An 18,744-nucleotide genomic window follows, 5' to 3' on the forward strand; every position below is an offset into this window, starting at 1 on the left:
GCTGATTGGAGCAGGTGGTTGATGAGCTGCTCCCACGGTGGAGTGGTCATGAGGAGTGTGAGAAGGAAGATGACGCGGCGGGAGAGTCACCAGGAAGTCATCAAAGTGGCGAGGCCGTTGTACTTCACGGCGAGGACGAGCAGCAGCCATTGTTGAACTGATAAAACTAAGGATCCGGCTCGAAGGACCATGTAATGGAGGTGTCGGAATAGCGCCCAAACTTGTGACCTCCTTGAAAGGACTGTATTTGATTGATTCAGAGGATCCTCAATCTTATCAGGTTGTCCGGCCAGAACATAAAGATGATGCACACTCTCATGCCACTCTTTATTTGTATATAATGTTCTATTTATTTATCTGGGTTGGTGTGTGTGAGGGTGTGTAGGTGTTTTCTATGTGTGATTGTTGTAATGTGATTGATTGATTGTTTGTGATTGTATGTGTGTGGTCTCTGCAAAGGAGAGCAGAGAACATTCACTAAACAATAACTAACATAACTAAAATTGTACAATATGTTACATCATATTCTCACATTACTCTATATTAGCATAGAATAACATAAACAATACAGGCAAACATACCGTACAATGATAGGAAGAATTAATTAAACCCAATCGTTCCAAATGTGCATTAGGTAGGAAAGGGTTAATGGAGATGAATAGGTGGGCGGTGACGTCACTCCCTTACTAGTAAGAATCACGTCGGCACACACGGCAAACATTCGACAAATACGCACATTTGGGGATGTAACTTTGACATGAATACTAAAAGTGAAGTATGAAAAGTACGGTATATTTGCCTTTAGCAATTATACCAAACTTAAATGCAATAACAACTTAGACGTTAATGGACAAAGTGAAGCACTGCAAACGTAAACATGTATCCAAACCCACGAACAGACAACATATTCACACTGTACTTACATTCTCATGGACGCACGGAATAATGATGAAAGGAATGTGATAATCCACCGAATAATTGAAAGCAGAAAATGACTGTCCGTTACAACGATACCTGCCGACTGACCGTTGAAAGAGCAAAACAACCTATGATAATGTAAACGGAGTCCTGATTGGTAGTGGAGGAATGAAAAACAACTTGTGATTGGTTGCTAGGCGGTTGCTACGAAGATCACATGACCACAGGAGAAACATGTCCAGGCGTGAATAGTAATAACAGAACAATACAAACACGAAATCGTTAAGTATAATCAGAAACTTCTTAACATAGTCAACATATTATCGATTTATTTCTGAAAATGTCTAAAGTTTAGTATCCCTTTAACATATTGAGGAGGCTTTTTGTAGCAGCCTGGTTTGACTATTACAACTATGAAGTCATGAATTAAAAACTTAAATAAAAAAACAAAACATTTAGACCACAACATTCTAAGCCATTCAAGCACTATGATATGAGACTGTCCAACTAAAGCTTTTTCTTCTAGCTAGCTAATGAGAATTAGGTCTCGAAATACAGCCACTGACCTCTGCTATTAAAACAATTACTACTACTACTACTACTACTGATGATAATAATAATAATAATAATACTGTAATAACTTTTAACTTATAATTCCCTTTACATTTTAAGGAAATAGCAATGTGCTGCAGTAGGGGATTAAAAAAACAGTAACATATATAAGAGGCTGAAATAACGCTGTTCCCGTCAGGACGAACATATGAAGGTTTAAATAACCACTTACGACAGAGTATAACAGAGTTTAAGAATCAGTTTTGCAATTGTCATTATAAGAGGTCTAATAGGCCCTTTGAAAAAAAGTCCCCAAGCCCCTTTTAAAGACATCTACATTTTGTGGAAGCCACGGGGTGTCTGGTATGGCATTCCAAAGTTGTGGGGCGACAGTCTGAAAGGCCTTTTCTGCCATGGTGAAGAGTTCGGTCTGAGGTTGGTGAAGGTAGGAGGTGTAAAGAAGGAGCAGAGGCTTTTGAATGACTGAAAAGGTGCCAAAATGGCGTATTGGTTGGCTTTTAGATGGAATTTGCAGTCAAAGGAGATTTTAAAAAAAATAAGGAAAGTCTCCATAGCTTTCCTAAAGAAATAAAGAAAGTTAAGAAAGTCCATTTGGAAGAGTCCACCTCCTGAAACCCCTCCAATTCTCAATGTTCCTTCTATTTCTTCTTTTTTTTCTGTTTTTATTTGTGATTGGCCTACAAACCAGAAACTCAGTTCGCTGCACACAAGAAAGTTTTCTTAGCTAAAAGAAACATGTCGGCTTCCATCTGAGCAGCGCTTCCCATGTAACATAGCGATTACTAGACCTACTGTTATACATAAAAAAATATGTATATCATTAGTTTAGTATCAACTATTTTCCTTTTTTATCAGACAGTGAGAGACTTAAAAATTTAAAAATGAAAAAAAAAACCTTTAAAATCTTAATATTTCTTTACCTCACACATTTCAGCGTTATCTTCCGCCTTCTACAAAGTGTCAAAATATGTTGATCTGATATAAAACATCTATTTACACTATAGGCATGGGTGGATAACCGTATTGGCAATATACTGTATTGCAATTTTGAAAGTCGCGGTTATTTAAAACCGTCCAAATCTATCAAAACCGTTAAGTTTTTTTTTCTCTCTCCCATTGTCTGTCTTAATGGTCAACTGCAGCGTGCAGTCGGACTTCCTAGTTTGTTTGCTTCAGTGTCACTATAAGTTAGCTACTGCAGCTAACTACTGCGGGTAACGTGGATAACATGTTTGTTTATGCTACTTTCATGGAGCGTTTTACGTGATATCGCTCAAGGTAGGACATTAGCAGTCTATTGAACAAAAATGTGGGTTAAAAAGGCGAACGAATCAAACTTTTCCCCCGTTCAAACACGAGTAAGCTACGAGTTTGCAGAGAGCAAGCGCGAGAGAGAGGGGGGGGCAGGGGGGGCGGGGGGGGGGGGGGGCGGGGGGGGGGGGGGGGGGGGCGAGTAAGCCGTGATCGTGTGAGTGGAAAATAAATTCACGTCGACATGAAATGATGCTGTAATTATACACTGTGATACCGCTATACTATGATATTTTTGCTCAAGTTTATCATACCGTCAGATATTGTCCCATGCCTATTTTACACCGTAATGAAATTTATATTGTTAATAATACAATATAAACATCATAAATAACCGTCTAATTATAACACTTTATCCCTTGATTCTTTTTTTTGCCATTAGGTTAATTTGAATTATAAAGTCTTTACTTCTTAAGTTTATCAAATAATAACCTTTGAAAAATAAGTTCATTTACTCAACACGCAGTTCTACACCCATAGTTTATTTTTGTCGTGTCTGCACAGCACAAGATCTATTTTGTATTTTTTGGCTTTTTAATCCACAAGTGCAGTGAAGTACACAAGTGACTAGGACTAGAACAAGCCCTAAAAAAAATGGCACTTATCTGAGCCAAGAAAAAAAAATGCCTGATTTTTTTTTTTTTTTTTGCTTAGGTTGTCTAAAGTTTACACATTAGGAAAAAAGTCAAGCCATTCACAGCCATGCTCGTTGCATGACAGTTAAACATGAAAACAGTGCGGTGAGGATGCCAACTTCAAATTAAACCATACCACAGCATTGTAGCAGCATCTACCATAAATTACTTGCAGTAGAATGTCCATCCATCCATCCATCCATCCATCCATCCATCCATCCATCCATCCATCCATCCATCCATCCATCCATCCATCCATCCATCCACCGCAAATTTCAACAAACCAAAAAACAGTGGGTACATAATTTGGAATGGTCATTTTATAAAGTAAATTGCTTGCTTGAAAAAGTGTGGACAGCCTTGCTTTTGTGTGTCTTTGAATTTTGAGTTTCCACTGTTCCACGTCCAAACTTTGAAAAAGTATTTGATCATTTTTAAGTGATAGGTTAAATTATGCGGATGAAGGCATTACATTTTTGTCCTACCTTATTTCAAGGTCTGAATGTCACTTCATTGGATGATGGAGTTGAGCAGGCTACTCTGTGGAAAAATGAAGAGATCCAACAGCAGGGCCCAACTCGCCTTATCTCCTTCTTCAACCTGGGGCTTGGAAATCCATTTCTACTTACCAGATGTACATCAGCTGGAGTTCTTCACAGGTTGCTACACCTCAGAAGACCTGTGTGTGGAGGCTGCGAAGAAATGCTGTAAGTGGCTCTTATTCAGCTGACAAAAATGAGACACTTTTTCAATGAATGTGTCAGTACTTCTTTTTCCAAACTTATCAGAGATTTTTCATTAGCAAGAAGTATGCAAATGCCAGTTTGGATTGGGCTCAGAAAGACAACAATGAGCAAAGAAAATCTGGAAAAAAGGTTATCGACACATGAGAACACTTAGGCGTATAAGTGTATTCTAAAGTTAAATGAACCACCATATTCACTGTGTTGTCACAATACACTAGCAAGCACTCCTTCTCAGACTCACCATCAACTCCAGACTCCAACCTCATCGATATTTTGTAGCCTGCTCTACTGTATACATGCTTTTTATTTTTTATTTTCGATAGACCAGGGTGACAGTAAATCAATGACGCTGCTGTATAGTGGTTGCTATGGAAACCTGGCATTGTGAAATGGACTCTTTGAGTGCCGCATCCACAGGGACCCTAATGAGAAGTGCTTATGACGTCAGTTCACATCAACTACCATGTTATTTTTTTCAGGAATAGTTGGAGAAAAGGCTTGAACAGCTCATAGATGCCAAATTAGTTCTTCTTCTTCATAATTTTCTTCTTGATCCTATTGTTCAATTTAATTTTTTAGTTCTGCATTTTGCACATATAACTCAACAAAGTGTGCGTTCCCTAGAGTTATCTTATCAAATGAGAAGTGCTCATCCCCAAAAGGTTAAAGTTTGTTATCTCACTAAAAATTTCAGCAAAAGCACGTTGCATATATTATTGTTAATTGTATACAAGGTCTAGGTCAAAATGTGATGATATGAGTGGACATATTCTATGTGCTGTAGGATGGACAAAAAGCTATGATTTTGATGGTTTTGCTTGTTTCTTTTCCTTTCATCAGCAATATCTCCATTGTGCCACAATCTCTTTGGCCTGTACAATGAAGTGACGGGCATGTGGTGTCCGCCTAACTATGAATTCAAGATCACTGATGACACAAGTATTAAGTTACATTATCGCATGAGGTAAGATGGACTTCTGTTCTCTCCATTGCATTTGATTTTAATATTTGTGTATTGTAGGGTGAATTACTATTGTCTTTAATGCCTTAAACCATTTTTTAAATGCAGTTACTGCATTTTTTAATGCAGTAACCCCCTCACCACCACTGCCGCCACCAAAATAGATTAAATTTATATCTCCTCTTTCGCAGTGATATCACCAACCAATGTTTTGTGATATTACAGTTTAGTAAACAACATAAATGAATGTGTACATCTGGGCTGTGTCATGTGTTCGGATTTATCCGGCTGGAGTGAGAAACAGAGGCTCACTTGCTCAGCTTTCTTAGGCTTGCAGTACTCATCACTTCTCATTTACTGTGCAGTAACAATGGGACAAGCCACTGTATTTTTGTCAAACAGCCAAAAGTCACGAGAAAGCCAGACAATGCTTCAAAATAGAATATGGGGTATCAGGTAATGTATAAAACAAACAGCCTTGGAACGCTTTTAATTTTTTTCTCGATTGATGTTCCTTTTTTTTCGGCTGACTTTTAAATCCTTGGAGTTCTATGTCATGCGGGCGACGAACAAAAGCTAGGCGGGCCACCGTGGACCGACACAATGGGCACTTACATCATTATTTACAGAACTGAGCATGTTTGGCGGTCTGTCACACCAGTTTTGCTATCAAACGATGAACGATGGCATAAAATGCCGACATTTGGTGGTGACAAAGTGATGATGGATATGCGGGTGATATAAAACAGACTCATGTTCGGCTTTTGTCCCTATTTACTTTGGTCTCCCAGGTTCTTTTTTCGAAATTGGCATGGAACCAATGAAGGTGAGTCTCCGGTTTGGAGACACTGCGTCAGTAAACTCAAAGGAGGCCCGGGCCAACAGAAAACACCAGAAGGAGCCCCACTCTTGGATGCTGCATCTCTTGACTACCTGTTTTACCAGGTATTTAATGAGCATGCGTGTACTTTGGGAAGACAAGGCGCTACACTCGGTGCCACTATCAGCATCAACACATCTATTTGGGATGGGTGGGAGTGTACATTAGCTTAATGTGAGGGGTTACATTTTCCTGTTCAGTAATTTGATAATATTCACTCTCACTCACTCACTCACTCACTCACTCACTCACTCACTCACTCACTCACTCACTCACTCACTCACTCACAACCTTTAGCATAAGAAAAAAAATGCCCCCGTGGGCAATGCAACTGTGCTTTTCTATCATTTCCACGCAGTTACAAGTTGATATCATTATTGTTGCATGAGCACATAATGGTTCTGAAAAATGTATGTACAAATTCCTGTGTGTGACCCATTGAAAAAAAGTACCATAAATTTGGACTTCAAAACACATCTGATTAAAAGCTGCAACAGCAGAATACAGACATAAAAAATATTTTGTATATTTACTTGAAAGGAATCATATGTTAGGTTGTTATCGTTATGTGTTTATTTCTTGTCTAGAATAGTGTGCATTGTTATCCATCTATACAGTCCTAGTTCATTCACCCCAGTCCTTAGATAAAGCTGTTGACGCAGGAAAGTGTGAACTGGGACCTTGGCCCAGCTGTTGGCGGCGCCCGTCTGGCTCCTTTTGTTATGTGTTGTAATGTGCAATGCTGTGCTGAATGAAAAAAAGCAGGCGGGTGCAGTTGGGCTTCAAATGGTTTTGGCGAGCATGAGAGTGAAAGCCAAGCCTTGCCTTTGCCGGCAAAGAAAAGTCAGTCTTGGTTGCTCTGAGTTACTATTTTGCAGCTTAGTCTGGGCTTGTCTTAGTCTTCTTTTAAAGATTTCTACTACAATTTAATGGCCTTTATTTGCGCCAACCATAAATGAAGAACTCCAAAACGCATCTGACTAAAAGCTGCAACAGCTGAATATAGCCATCTATGCAGCTGAATATAGCCATAAAAATAGTTTGGATATTTAATGATCCAGCCACCCCTGATCGATGGTATTATCAATATATGACTGTCTACATCATTTTGAAAAACTGTAAAGCATTTGAAGCCCCAAAAAGTGAAGCCCAAATTGGCAAGGGAGCACTTTAAACATGTCTACTCATTTACCGTATACCCCCAAATATAAGAAACACTTTTTCCCAAAATGAAGGCCAAAAGTACAGATGTGTCCTACAAGCGGTAACTTAACCTTTTTTTTTTTTTTAATTCAACACCATTCGAGGAAGTTAGCCATTACAGTAAGCCAAGTTTTGATGCACAAATTTACATTTTTATACCGGCTGTATTCTTACTTACAATAATTACTGTAAGGGTACATGCCAGAAGCTGTTAGCAGCAGGTGCCTATTGCAGCTAATAGAAGCTCATGATAGCTGAGGTTGTTATGGCATTATTTTTAATAAAAGAAGCGAGCAGACTGAACCAATGTCCGAGTTCGTTCTTGTTCACGCATAGGAATATTAGTAAAATTAGTCTAGTTGTTTTGTGTTTTGTGTGTTTTTTTTTTATACATCATTTCATCTTTTAACATCCTTCCGTGTTTGTCTTCCAGGGCCAGCATGATTTTCACACAGGTATTCTACCGCTTCGAACATGCCAGTCTGAAGTGGAGGAGCGCGAAATCGAAAATGAGTGTCTGGGAATGGCTGTGCTGGCTATTACCCACTATGCCATGAGCATGGGAATGCCCGTGTCCACTGCTTCTCAAAAACTCAAGTAAGACATTTACTTCTTGCAAAGAATGTCTGGACTCTCTTGATCTTTGGTTTCCTTTATGTATGGTTCTCAGAAAGTTTGTTAGATGTGTGCCATAAAAGCCTGAAAATGAACTTGTTCATTCAAACCAGGTGAAATTAATAAATACTGTATATGACAAAGGGCAGCCTTGGCGGAGTCCAACCCTCAATGGAAACAGATTCGACTTACTGACGAATATGCGGACCAAACTCTGACATCGGTCATCCAGAGACTGAACTGCCAGTATCAGAGGTGTCCGGTGCCCTATAGTCCCGAAGCACCCCCCACAGAGCTCCCAGAGGGACACGGTTTTTCACTCTTTCTTCAGCTTGACGGCATCCCTTAGGTTTGAGGTTTGCCGCCACGACAGGCACAGACCACTTTATTGCCATAACTCCGCCTCGACAATGGAGGCACGGAACATGGTCCACTCAATGTCCCTCGCCTCCCCCAGGATGTGGGAGGAATTCTGCCGGAGGTGGGAGTTGAAACTCCTGCTGACAGGGGACTCTCCCAGACGCTCCCAGCAGACCCTCACGATACCTTTGGGCCTGCCAGGTCTAGCCGGCATCCTCCCCCACCATTGGAGCCAACATACCACCAGGTGGAGATCAGTTGACAGCTCTGCTCTTCTCTTTACCCCAGTGTCCAAAACATGTGGCGCAAATTCAATGATACAACCACAGAGCCGATCATCGACCTGTGGTGTCCTGGTGCCAAGTGCACATATGGACACCCCTATGTTTGAACATGGTGTTTGTTATGGACAATCCGTGATCACAGAAGTCTAATAACAAAGCACCACTCCGGGTCAGAGCGGGAGGGCCATTCCTCCCAATCACGCCCCTCCAGGTCTCACTGCGTTTGCCCAGTGAGCATTGAAGTCCCCCAGCAGAACGAGGGAGTCCTCGGAGGTAGCGCTCTCCAGCACAACCTCCAAGGACTCCAAAAAGTGTGAGTATTCTGAACTGCCCCACCTCCAGGCCTGGCTCCAGAGGGGGGTCCTGGTGCCCCGCAGGCAAGGGAAACTTGTGTCCAACTGTTTTCCCCATCATAAGGGCTATGCGAGTCATGCTTAGTCCTAGGTGTCTCTCACCTAGGACCTGTTTGCCGTGAGTGACCCTACCAGGGACTTAAAGCCCCAGACAACTTAGCTCCTAGGATCATTGAGACATGACAGCTAACGGAGGGGGAGTGCTATGAATAAAACAATTAAACATATAAAACAAACGACTGAGTTAAATATCTTTAGTTATTCATAGCAGTGAATAACTAAAAATATTTAACTAAGTCCTTTGTTTGCAACAGATTTTCATGGTATCTGAGCACTGGTATTCAGTTAAAAAAGTAGTACAAATGACCACTTATTCATAGAACACTATCTCAGAAATGATGAGCAATGCCAGTCAGAGAAGGCAACAAACACATAATATGAACGGAGTGGCACTTTATGTGTTTTCTACACCATATGCTAATTTCTTTCAATGGCATATTGTCACATTATGCAAAGCTTGGGACTTAATTAAACAGTATAATGTTTTATTGACATTATTATGCCATTATACTGCTAACAGCTGTTTTTGAAACAGATGCATTTTAAGGCTATAAAGGGCTCTTACACAAGTACGGTGGCATGCAATGAAGAGGAAGTGGTTGACATGGCTATTTTTTAACACGCAATATACATTCAACACACAAACAACATTACAAATCTGAGTATGGTTGTTCATTTTATCACTGAAGTATGTTTGCAATAATCCAAACAGTGAAGTCAGGTGTTTAAAATTGTAATGGGAAATCAATATTGATTATAAATATATATTATATATTATAAATAAAAATAGAATGAAAGGATTAGCACTTTTTTTGTCATGTTATACTTAATTGAATATACCACTAAAAAGTCAAAATATTAAGGGTGTGTTTGGAAAGTACTATGTTTTTTACGGTCTTGACTATTTTCAGTCTCTTGTGCCTCATAACCTAGTTTTTTAAATGCATAATAGGTCTTTTCAATAGTTTGGTGCTGTTCAATGCTAGTATTATGCACGTTATTATTATTATTATTTAAATTTTGGTTCTCTTTTATGTTTTCATAACCTCAATTTTGCTGCATCTGCAGCATATTGTGACTCCTGCTTTGTTAGAGTCGCGGTTGTTTTTGTGGTTTATAAACAAATTTCAGTTGAACGTCTCAAAGAAGCGGTCTGTGCCCACTACTGCATTTGCATGCACTATGAAGCTTGCAAATGCCACAGTAAATCAGATTTGTACGTTAAAGAGTTTGTTACTTGTATCGCCTTAACAGTTGCATGAAGTCCTTGTAAGCATAAGAAGGACATATATAAATGGATTTAAAATTTTGCTCTTTGATCATGTGCGGCAGTATTGAAAATCTGCAAAATTCCAATGTGCTAACATCAAGAAAAGTAGCAGCAAACCTGTAGCGTAAAGTGCTAAATGTTTGGACTGAGCTGATTATTTTGAAGGTGGATTTCTTTGAATTCATTGACAAATTGTCACTGGAGCTTACAGCATCGTTAGGCGACAACATTCACAAGAAAAGACTTGCTTTGGTAAATACTTCCTGCTGTCTGATTAACTTACATTTATATATATTAAAAATAAGACATTAGATTGGATTGCCTACTACTTTCTGCAGAGTCAAATGTCTTTCCTTTCCCCACACGCTTTTTGCTTGTCAATATTGAACACAAGTCATAAGATTTCGATCATCTGACATCCTTGATGTCAGAGGAAAAACGGAACAAAAAGAGCCGTTTTCTTTATGTGTGTACCAGGTATTAGTTTAAAAAAGTGATTTTAATAGTTACAGTAATTTTTTACATTATTAGTGTCATTATTATTATTTTTATGATTATTATCCCCAGTAGAAATAACAAATATTTCATGCCGAACATTGAATGACATTTTTGTTAACATTGAAGGAAATGGTAAAGAGAGTGAAATACACACTAGAGTACTATTTCTCCCTGCTCATTTCATTTTTTTTGTCGGTCTTCTCTCCTCTAGTTACAGAAGTTTCATTCCAGAGGCGCTAGATGCAAGCATAAAACAGCGTAACATTTTGACCCGCATCCGCATCAACAACGTCTTCAAGAAATTCCTTAGTGAATTCAACCACGGAACAGTCAAAGTCAGTGACATCACAATGTACGACCTGAAGATTAAGTATCTGGCTACTCTGGAAGGACTGACCAATGGCCTGGGCTGTGAGTTAATGGAACCTGTTTCGCTGAGTGTAACGCAAGAAGGAGATGTCGTCAATGGAGGAAATTTTGGTAAGACTTTCGAGTTCTTTGATTTTTAGTTATTGTACACAGATTTTCAGTGATTGTACACAGCTTGACAGAGACTGCCATTTTTTTAAAGTTTTTTTACATCCTCAAGTCAATTTCATTTGCATAGGCCAAGGGCAAAACAGTCTTACAATTTAAACATTTCCTTGCTGTAGCTGCTCTAATTTGTGAACAGGGTATTCCAGAATACTGGAGCTCAAATAGGGAATCCTTTAGAGATGTGCTGTAATTATTGTTTTTTATACTTAAATTTGAGTATAACTTGGAGGACCAACTAAAATCTTAAAAAAGTACGAGCTATTGTTAAAAAAGAAAATGGAACTCGGTATTCATAGGCTCAAAAAGAACAGTAATTAATAACACCAGTACAAGTAGAACAAGTGCAAAACAACTCTCACTAATCTGGATCATTTAATTCTTCCTCCAATCCCTTTCCAGTACTTTAAACTATGATTGTACTGTATGTCTTTGTATACAGTGTACTACAACCAGATCCAATCACAAAGCCCAAACCAGAGCATGGATACTTGGCATGACGTACAAGTATGTGTATCTGGCACAACAGGCATTTCCTGGAGGAAGAAGCCCCCCGCAGTAAGTGGCCTCAGGGTAGAACGTACAACAATAAAAAACACATTTCCCAAACTCGGACACACAGTTCGCATGTACATGTATGTACGATGCAGCTTTATGTTAGTTATACTACTGTATACTATTTAAAATTATGTACTGTATTTGATGGTCTTTAAAATAGTCTTGTCAATTCCATGCATATAACATGCTCTGTATTGTTTTTAAAATAGATTTTGGTGATTCATAAAGAGAAAAGCAAGTCAAGGAAGAACAAGCTAAATGAAAATCGAAGAAAAAAGGCCGACGAAGGCTGGGAGAAATTCTGTGACTTCCATGAGATCATGCACGCTGCCATTAAAGAGGCCACGGTCACAATTCACAGACAGGATCACAAGAAAATGGTGAGACAAACAGCTTATGAGAACACTATGGTTGATTCGGGCATTTACATACAGTGCTGTGAATGAATGAATGGGAGATTGTGTAAAGTGCTTTAGGCACCATATGGTGTCGATAAAGTGATATATATTAAGTGCCTGCCTAAAAACATCAACAATCTTGTCTTAACTCTTAAATGATGTCTTAACTAATAAATGATAGTGATGTTTAATCACCCTTTGTGTCATCAGGAGTTGCATATGGCATCTTGGTCTGAGGCTCTGTCCTTTGCAGCCCTTGTGGATGGCTTCTTCAGGCTAACAGTGGATGCCCACCACTACCTGTGCAAGGAGGTGGCTCCCTCTTCGGTGGTGCACAACATCAACAATGGCTGCCATGGACCCATTTGGTTTGTTCTTGAGTGGATCACATGTGATTAAATGCTCAGACTCTCAATAGATCATATGTACAAAGACTGAGTACCATGACTTTGCACTGTTCCAACAAGACAGTATTGCAGCTTAGCGCCGATGATTTTCGCCATGGATAATTTGGAAGGGCACCCCAAAAACAGAATGAAGCTATGGAATGTGAAATGGGAAGAGGCAAACATATGTTTGATAGTTTTCGGGGAGCCAACATTAATCATGTTTGATTTGATTGAATTGGTCCACAATGTGTGACAATTTGAACAGACATTGTGCTGTGGTAAAGTTCTCACTGCCTCTTGCTGTGGTAAAGTTCTCACTGCCTCTTGCATTCACGCCACTGGCACCTGTGTGGATTACATTTTAAGGACTTGTAAAAAGGGGAAAAAAGGGGTATACTACTATTTATGTCCCCTTATGATAAGAAAACAAAGCTGGAATTTGAGTTATTTTGAGCCTGACACAAGCGTCATTTTAAACATCTCCCGCCACACTGTCTGACTTTTGTTTGTTCCCCATACTAGTACGGAGTATGCCATCCAAAAACTGCGTCAGGAGGGTAATGAGGAGGGCATGTACGTTCTTCGCTGGAGCTGCACTGACTACCAGTACATTATCATCACGGTGGTCTGCATAGAGGTTGGGCTTCATTGATTGTTTTTCATCGTTCTCATGACTGTATTTGCTGATGATCTGACTTGTTCACGGATACATATGTTATCAAAGATACCCAGATAACAACCATTTCTTCTTTTTGTGGCAAAGCCCCTCATACATAAATAGTGAAATCAATCCTGGTTTAATGCGAACTTTTTTGAACCCAGTAGCAGTCCAAACTTTACTTTTGCATTACCTCTCACATCTTTACTGTCCAGCCTGCCTGGTGCATCCCAGTTGTAAGCAGATAATTTAACAGTAGAATCTGAGCAACATTGAATCTGTGCTCTCTTAATTGTTAAATTAAAATTTTAGTTGTTCAAAATGTTTTAATTGCGCTAATCTTGTCAAGTCTTTCTGTGCTCTGAAAGGTGCCTTGAAATACAATGAAAGATGCTAGTAAGGCTGTCAATATTGAGTCATTTTAGTGTCGATTAACCCTTATGACGCTACGATTGAATAATCGATTAATCAAACCATCCTCAAAAATGTTTTCAATAGAATTATTCTAGATGTCACCAATTCTTTTGGACGTCATTGCAAAAAAGGGCTTATATTTGCTAAAGCTATTGTAATGCTACTTTGTAGTCAAAAGACATTAATTTGTCCAAAAACTGGAGGGGAAAAAAAAAGCCAGATTGTGGCACATTTGGCACATTTGGCACATTTGTGACAGCTGGAACCATAGATATACATCACTTTGGCCTACTATTTATTTTGTTTATTGCTTGGACACATTTATCTATAATAATTCACCTCACTCACTCTGTGTCTCTGCTTCATGATATATTGACACCAAAATGTGTCTGAAGGTATGATTCCAGAACTTTAGCTTTCCTGCAGTTTTCACACATATTTTACATTTCCAAATGTCACACATCTTACCATGATATCTAGTCTGCTCACCCATGATATCTAGTCTGCGCAATTTTATTTTTTATTTTTTTACAAACCAGATTAAAAACATGTTATCTATCTGCTGAGCAATTTGCTGGATTGCTGCCTTTTAAACAGAAGACCTCTACTCAAATCCCAGTCAGGGACGTAATCATCATACTGGATATGCTAGACCTAAATTCGAAGCTTCTGAGATGTGTAATTTTTTACCAAACTGTGATAAAAATGAATTAGATGCATCAGTAAGAGAATCAAGCATAAAAACGTTGCCAAACATACACACGATCTCGTTGATGACCCTTAATGAGTTGTGCGCCTAACATGGAACATTTCACTGACTGTATTGTGAACCTTCTACCAAAAAATGCCAAATATAAAGTGTCAAAAGGCAATGATTGGCTTAGTTGCCAGTATTTGTTAACTCTAATCGCATGTTTAACTGGCTTTCTCCCATTTAGATGGACCTCCGGGAATCCCAGCCTGTGAAACAGTATAAAAACTTCCAAATTGAAGTGACTCCGAGTGAGTTTCGCCTTTTTGGCACAGACACTGCCAGGCCCACTCTCAGGGAGCTATTGGAGCACCTGGAAGGCCAGAGTCTTCGCTCTGACAATCTCCATTTCCGTCTGTGCCGCTGCTGCCCTCCTCAGCCTCGAGGTACGATTTTGAAAGTGTCTTGCTCATTTGTACGTGCCTTAACAGCCTAGTAGAAACTATAAAGACAAAAAATATCAAAACTGTGTCAAATAGCACTGAATTGTTAAATTGCTCACCAAATATATTTAATGGGAGTCCTTTGTCATATTTAATTTTGTGATTTTAAACTTATTTAGTTTCACAATAATGAAGAAAACTGGATTTAGATGGTATTTAAGCTTTGTTTAAGGTTACTCATGGTTTCATCAGTCCTTTAAACATGCCCCTTAATTTTTCCTTATCAGTTCTTTGCATTTTTAGATGCCTCAGTGGCAAACAATAGACCTACTGCTAGTCTGTATGCAAGTCTGGAGTTGTAAATGCAACTAAACCATTTTGCTTTACCTCAGTGAGGGAAAGTATGTATGTGCTAACGATTGTGTCACAGCTTTTTCTGTTTTGTAGTATATCTTAAATGCGGGAACTTTTTTCCCTCTTTACATTATATTTTACAATATCTAGAGACACCCCCCCCACCCCCACCCTTCCCCCTGTATTGAAATTAAGTTTGGGGAAAAAAAAGCCTGCAAGTATGCAAATCTATCGATCCCAAACTGTGAGTCTTGAGCAAGAAAATGACTTGCAAAATGTCCATATATATGTGTATCCAGGTGACAAACATGACAATCTTTAAATGGTTCATAGTTGTTCTTTTAATCAAGTGAATATGTTTCATTTCAAATATCAAACTGTGAAGAATAATAAAATGATTAAAAAAATCATTTTCTGTGCTGTAAATGATTTTGCTGAATAAAGCAAACTGTAATGTTTTTAATTTTGTATGCATGTGTGTTGCAGAGATTTCGAACTTGCTGGTGGTTACTAATGATAGAGCATCAGTACCTCAGACACCAATGCAGGAGTGCCAGGTCATTATCCATCGCATTCACAAGGAAGAAATTGAACAGGTATATTTTACACTTTATTTCGCTCCAAATTGGAACATTTTGTGCATTGAAAAGAGTTTATTCCTTGTACTGGAATAGTCTGAGGAAAAAAGTGATTTCTCCAATTTGTAGTTCAAACATAAATTGGCATGGCTGCTAACTTTTATTTACATATATTGCCGTCGCTACCTACCAATTTTGACAAACAGCCACGGAGGTCCTTTGGTCGGCGAAACTTATAGCCATAATTTGCCATAGCCACTTGGTCTTTATTAATCTTGCCTTCCCCGCCAGCGCCTGCCAGACTTGGCCAACAAGCCGCAAAGGTCCCACCGGTCAGCTATTTTGTCCAGGACGTTGAAATTCAATTTGGAGTTCTCACTATTTTTACCGGTATATCCAAGACTGAAGATAAAAGTACAGTTAAAAAGGAAAAGGCTGCGACTCTTATTCAAGTTAATCGGAGCTATTTGCGGTGTGCGTGCGCTTGTGAAAAGTTTGACCTCAACTATCAATATTTAAAACAGCCATCCATCCATTTTCCTAACCGCTTATCTTCTCAAGGGTCACAGGCGTGCTGGAGCCTATCCCAACTCCCTTCGACCAGTATGCAGGGTACACCCTTCTTCCGCTAAATATTTTGTTGTCCCCGCTGTACACTAGGAGGAGCATCTTGGTCTCGGCACAAGAACCAACATATTCTCCGGAACACTGAGGGTAAAAAATGATGAAGATGGAGGTTACGGATCCTTCCAAGAGTATAAGGTGGTGCTCAAAGTGCTTGGTTCAGGACACAGGGATATTTCTTTGGTAGGATTCACGCTCACATTCACAATTCTTATAGGGTCCAAAAAAATGTAATATGTACATGTTCCTATTTAGTCATACTGTATACCTTTTTGTTGGCAGGCCTTTTTTGAAACGGCAAGTATGATGCGGCAAGTCTCCCACAAGCACATTGTGCTACTGTATGGCGTGTGTGTCCGCCATCTGGAGAGTAAGTGCACATCCTAAGCTGCGAGAATAATGGATGTGTTGTGGGAGAGCGTTCTGTGGCAAACTTTTTTTTCTCCGTGTCAGATATCATTGTGGAAGAGTTTGTGGACCTAGGACCACTGGATTTGTTCATGAGGAGACAGCAAAACCCACTTAGCACTGCTTGGAAGTTCCAGGTGGCTAAGCAGCTGGCCTCAGCCCTGAGCTATTTGGTGAGAATGACACACATTCTTACGCAACGCAATATTCATCTGAATATTGTGTTTAGACGACTAGGGAACAGTGAGCATACTATTGCAAAGAACATTTTTGACTTGCGTTTTCTTTCAGGTGTGTGTTTTTGCCACCTAGCCTCCTGAGACCCAATTTGCACTACACATGAATAGGCTGTGTTTCAGGAGGAGTCACAGTGCATGTAGTAAAATACCTGTAACGTTTCAAACACGGTTTTCTTTTGAATATGCAGGAGGACAAAAAGCTGGTCCATGGTTTCGTGTGTGCAAAGAATATTCTGCTAGCTCGCGGGGGACTGGAACCTGATCAAGGAGGGCCCTTCATCAAGCTCAGTGACCCAGGGATACCCATCACTGTGCTCACAAGAGAGGGTGTGTTTGCTTCCTAATAATGAAACCGAAGTGCTTCTGCTTTCTCTTTAGTTTGTCTGCTGCAATCACAAGAAAATGCATCTGTAGTATAGGCATGCTCATGCGGTCACTGTTTAAAGGTCCCATGTCGCACCTAATACTGTATATATATATTAAGAATCTGTGATGTTCTTTTATGGGTTTTGCTTTTTAATTTGGGTGGAAAGTGCCCAAGGTGACCTTTTGAGATTCTTCCAGTTTGTTAAAAATGCCTGGTGAGTGAGACAACTGGATTTAGTCCTAATATTTGATAGGAAAATAAGCTTTGGATTACTTTTCTCCTTTAATTAAACTATGGAAAACAACTGCCCTGTCTGTTAGTAGACAAAGTTTGTTCTCCTTTCTAATGAAGTCTGTATCCAATGGAAAGTCATTGATAATTTGTAATGTATTAATTTTTGCAGAGTGTGTTCATCGCATCCCCTGGATCGCGCCTGAATGTGTGAAGAATGTGTCTTCCCTGAGTGTTGCAGCTGACAAGTGGGGATTTGGTACTACCCTGTGGGAGATTTGTTACGACGGAGAGGAGCCACTTAAAGAAAAGAAGCTCACAGAGGTAGGGAGACGAGTCGTCTATAGCTCAGTGGCTCTCTTTCGTCTTCCATTTCAGAAAGATCGGAAGACCTGTCAGCTTCAGCTTATTACTCATTTTTATGTATTTTTCTTTTATGTCTTTTGCTTTGAGTAGAAAGAGAGGTTTTATGAAACCGAGTGCCAGCTTGCGACACCTGACTGCAGAGAGTTGGCTGAATTGATGATCCACTGCATGAACTATGACCCAAAGAAGAGACCTTTCTTCAGGGCTATTGTTAGAGATATTGACAAGCTGGAGGAAAAAGGTACGATTGTTCCCGCGTTATATTCTGTATCCATTAGGAAGTGGTGCGCTCTCTCTCTCTTTTTTTTTTTTGAGGTACCGTCGATATGGGTATAGGTCTGGGTGATTATTGGGTAGCAAATTATCTTCAGGAATATTGAAATAGCTAATGAAATCATGAAGAATGAAAATCCTTATTCATTGAATTCGAAAGTACTGGTTGTTCACCTACCACAAGTTTACTACTTAAGGAACCATTATAGCCGCAATTTTCTTTCTCCCGTAGATCCATCTTTCGAACCACTGCCTGCACCTGAAGTGGACCCAACTGTGTTTGAAAAGAGATTCCTGAGGAATATCAGAGATCTGGGGCAGGTGAACGCATCTTGCTGTTTTGTGGTCTTGAGATTATTTTAGTCGCACACTAATGGACCGAGTCAGATGAGTCCATTCTGCAAAGACCTATTGCTCAATTTGACCAAGTCCGAGTTTGTTAAACAATAGTATTACTAATAATGTAATATGCACTAGCTGTACTAAGTTTCCGATATTTCCCCTAATATAGCTAAATGTGATCATCAAATCATTAGAAAAGATGATATTATG

At 39.5% G+C, this 18,744-nt stretch overlaps 1 protein-coding gene and 1 long non-coding RNA gene across 2 annotated transcripts in view; one reads left to right on the plus strand and one right to left on the minus strand.

The window, feature by feature from the left end:
- Positions 1–18,744, plus strand: part of jak1 (Janus kinase 1) — a 31,591-nt gene that overhangs the window by 7,957 nt on the left and 4,890 nt on the right. The window contains exons 2-19 of the mRNA XM_088424801.1: positions 3,934–4,144; positions 5,024–5,147; positions 5,936–6,089; positions 7,661–7,824; positions 10,879–11,147; positions 11,644–11,759; positions 11,969–12,139; positions 12,368–12,525; positions 13,069–13,183; positions 14,557–14,755; positions 15,593–15,702; positions 16,345–16,491; positions 16,591–16,678; positions 16,762–16,889; positions 17,144–17,282; positions 17,726–17,877; positions 18,010–18,160; positions 18,425–18,513. Coding sequence (XP_088280927.1) covers positions 3,940–4,144; positions 5,024–5,147; positions 5,936–6,089; positions 7,661–7,824; positions 10,879–11,147; positions 11,644–11,759; positions 11,969–12,139; positions 12,368–12,525; positions 13,069–13,183; positions 14,557–14,755; positions 15,593–15,702; positions 16,345–16,491; positions 16,591–16,678; positions 16,762–16,889; positions 17,144–17,282; positions 17,726–17,877; positions 18,010–18,160; positions 18,425–18,513 — 2,679 coding nt within the window. The 5' untranslated portion in view covers positions 3,934–3,939. The remainder of the gene's footprint in view (positions 1–3,933; positions 4,145–5,023; positions 5,148–5,935; positions 6,090–7,660; positions 7,825–10,878; positions 11,148–11,643; positions 11,760–11,968; positions 12,140–12,367; positions 12,526–13,068; positions 13,184–14,556; positions 14,756–15,592; positions 15,703–16,344; positions 16,492–16,590; positions 16,679–16,761; positions 16,890–17,143; positions 17,283–17,725; positions 17,878–18,009; positions 18,161–18,424; positions 18,514–18,744) is intronic.
- Positions 314–1,221, minus strand: LOC148417232 (uncharacterized). The gene is made up of 2 exons (XR_015867004.1): positions 924–1,221; positions 314–451 (listed from the first exon to the last, which is right to left on the minus strand). It is a non-coding gene; the product is annotated as an uncharacterized LOC148417232 (long non-coding RNA).

The sequence above is a fragment of the Hippichthys cyanospilos genome, chromosome 10 (genome assembly GCF_059441005.1).
Source record: "Hippichthys cyanospilos isolate Australia breed blue-spotted pipefish chromosome 10, RoL_Hcya_1.0, whole genome shotgun sequence".
NCBI classification, from domain to species: Eukaryota; Metazoa; Chordata; class Actinopteri; order Syngnathiformes; family Syngnathidae; genus Hippichthys; species Hippichthys cyanospilos.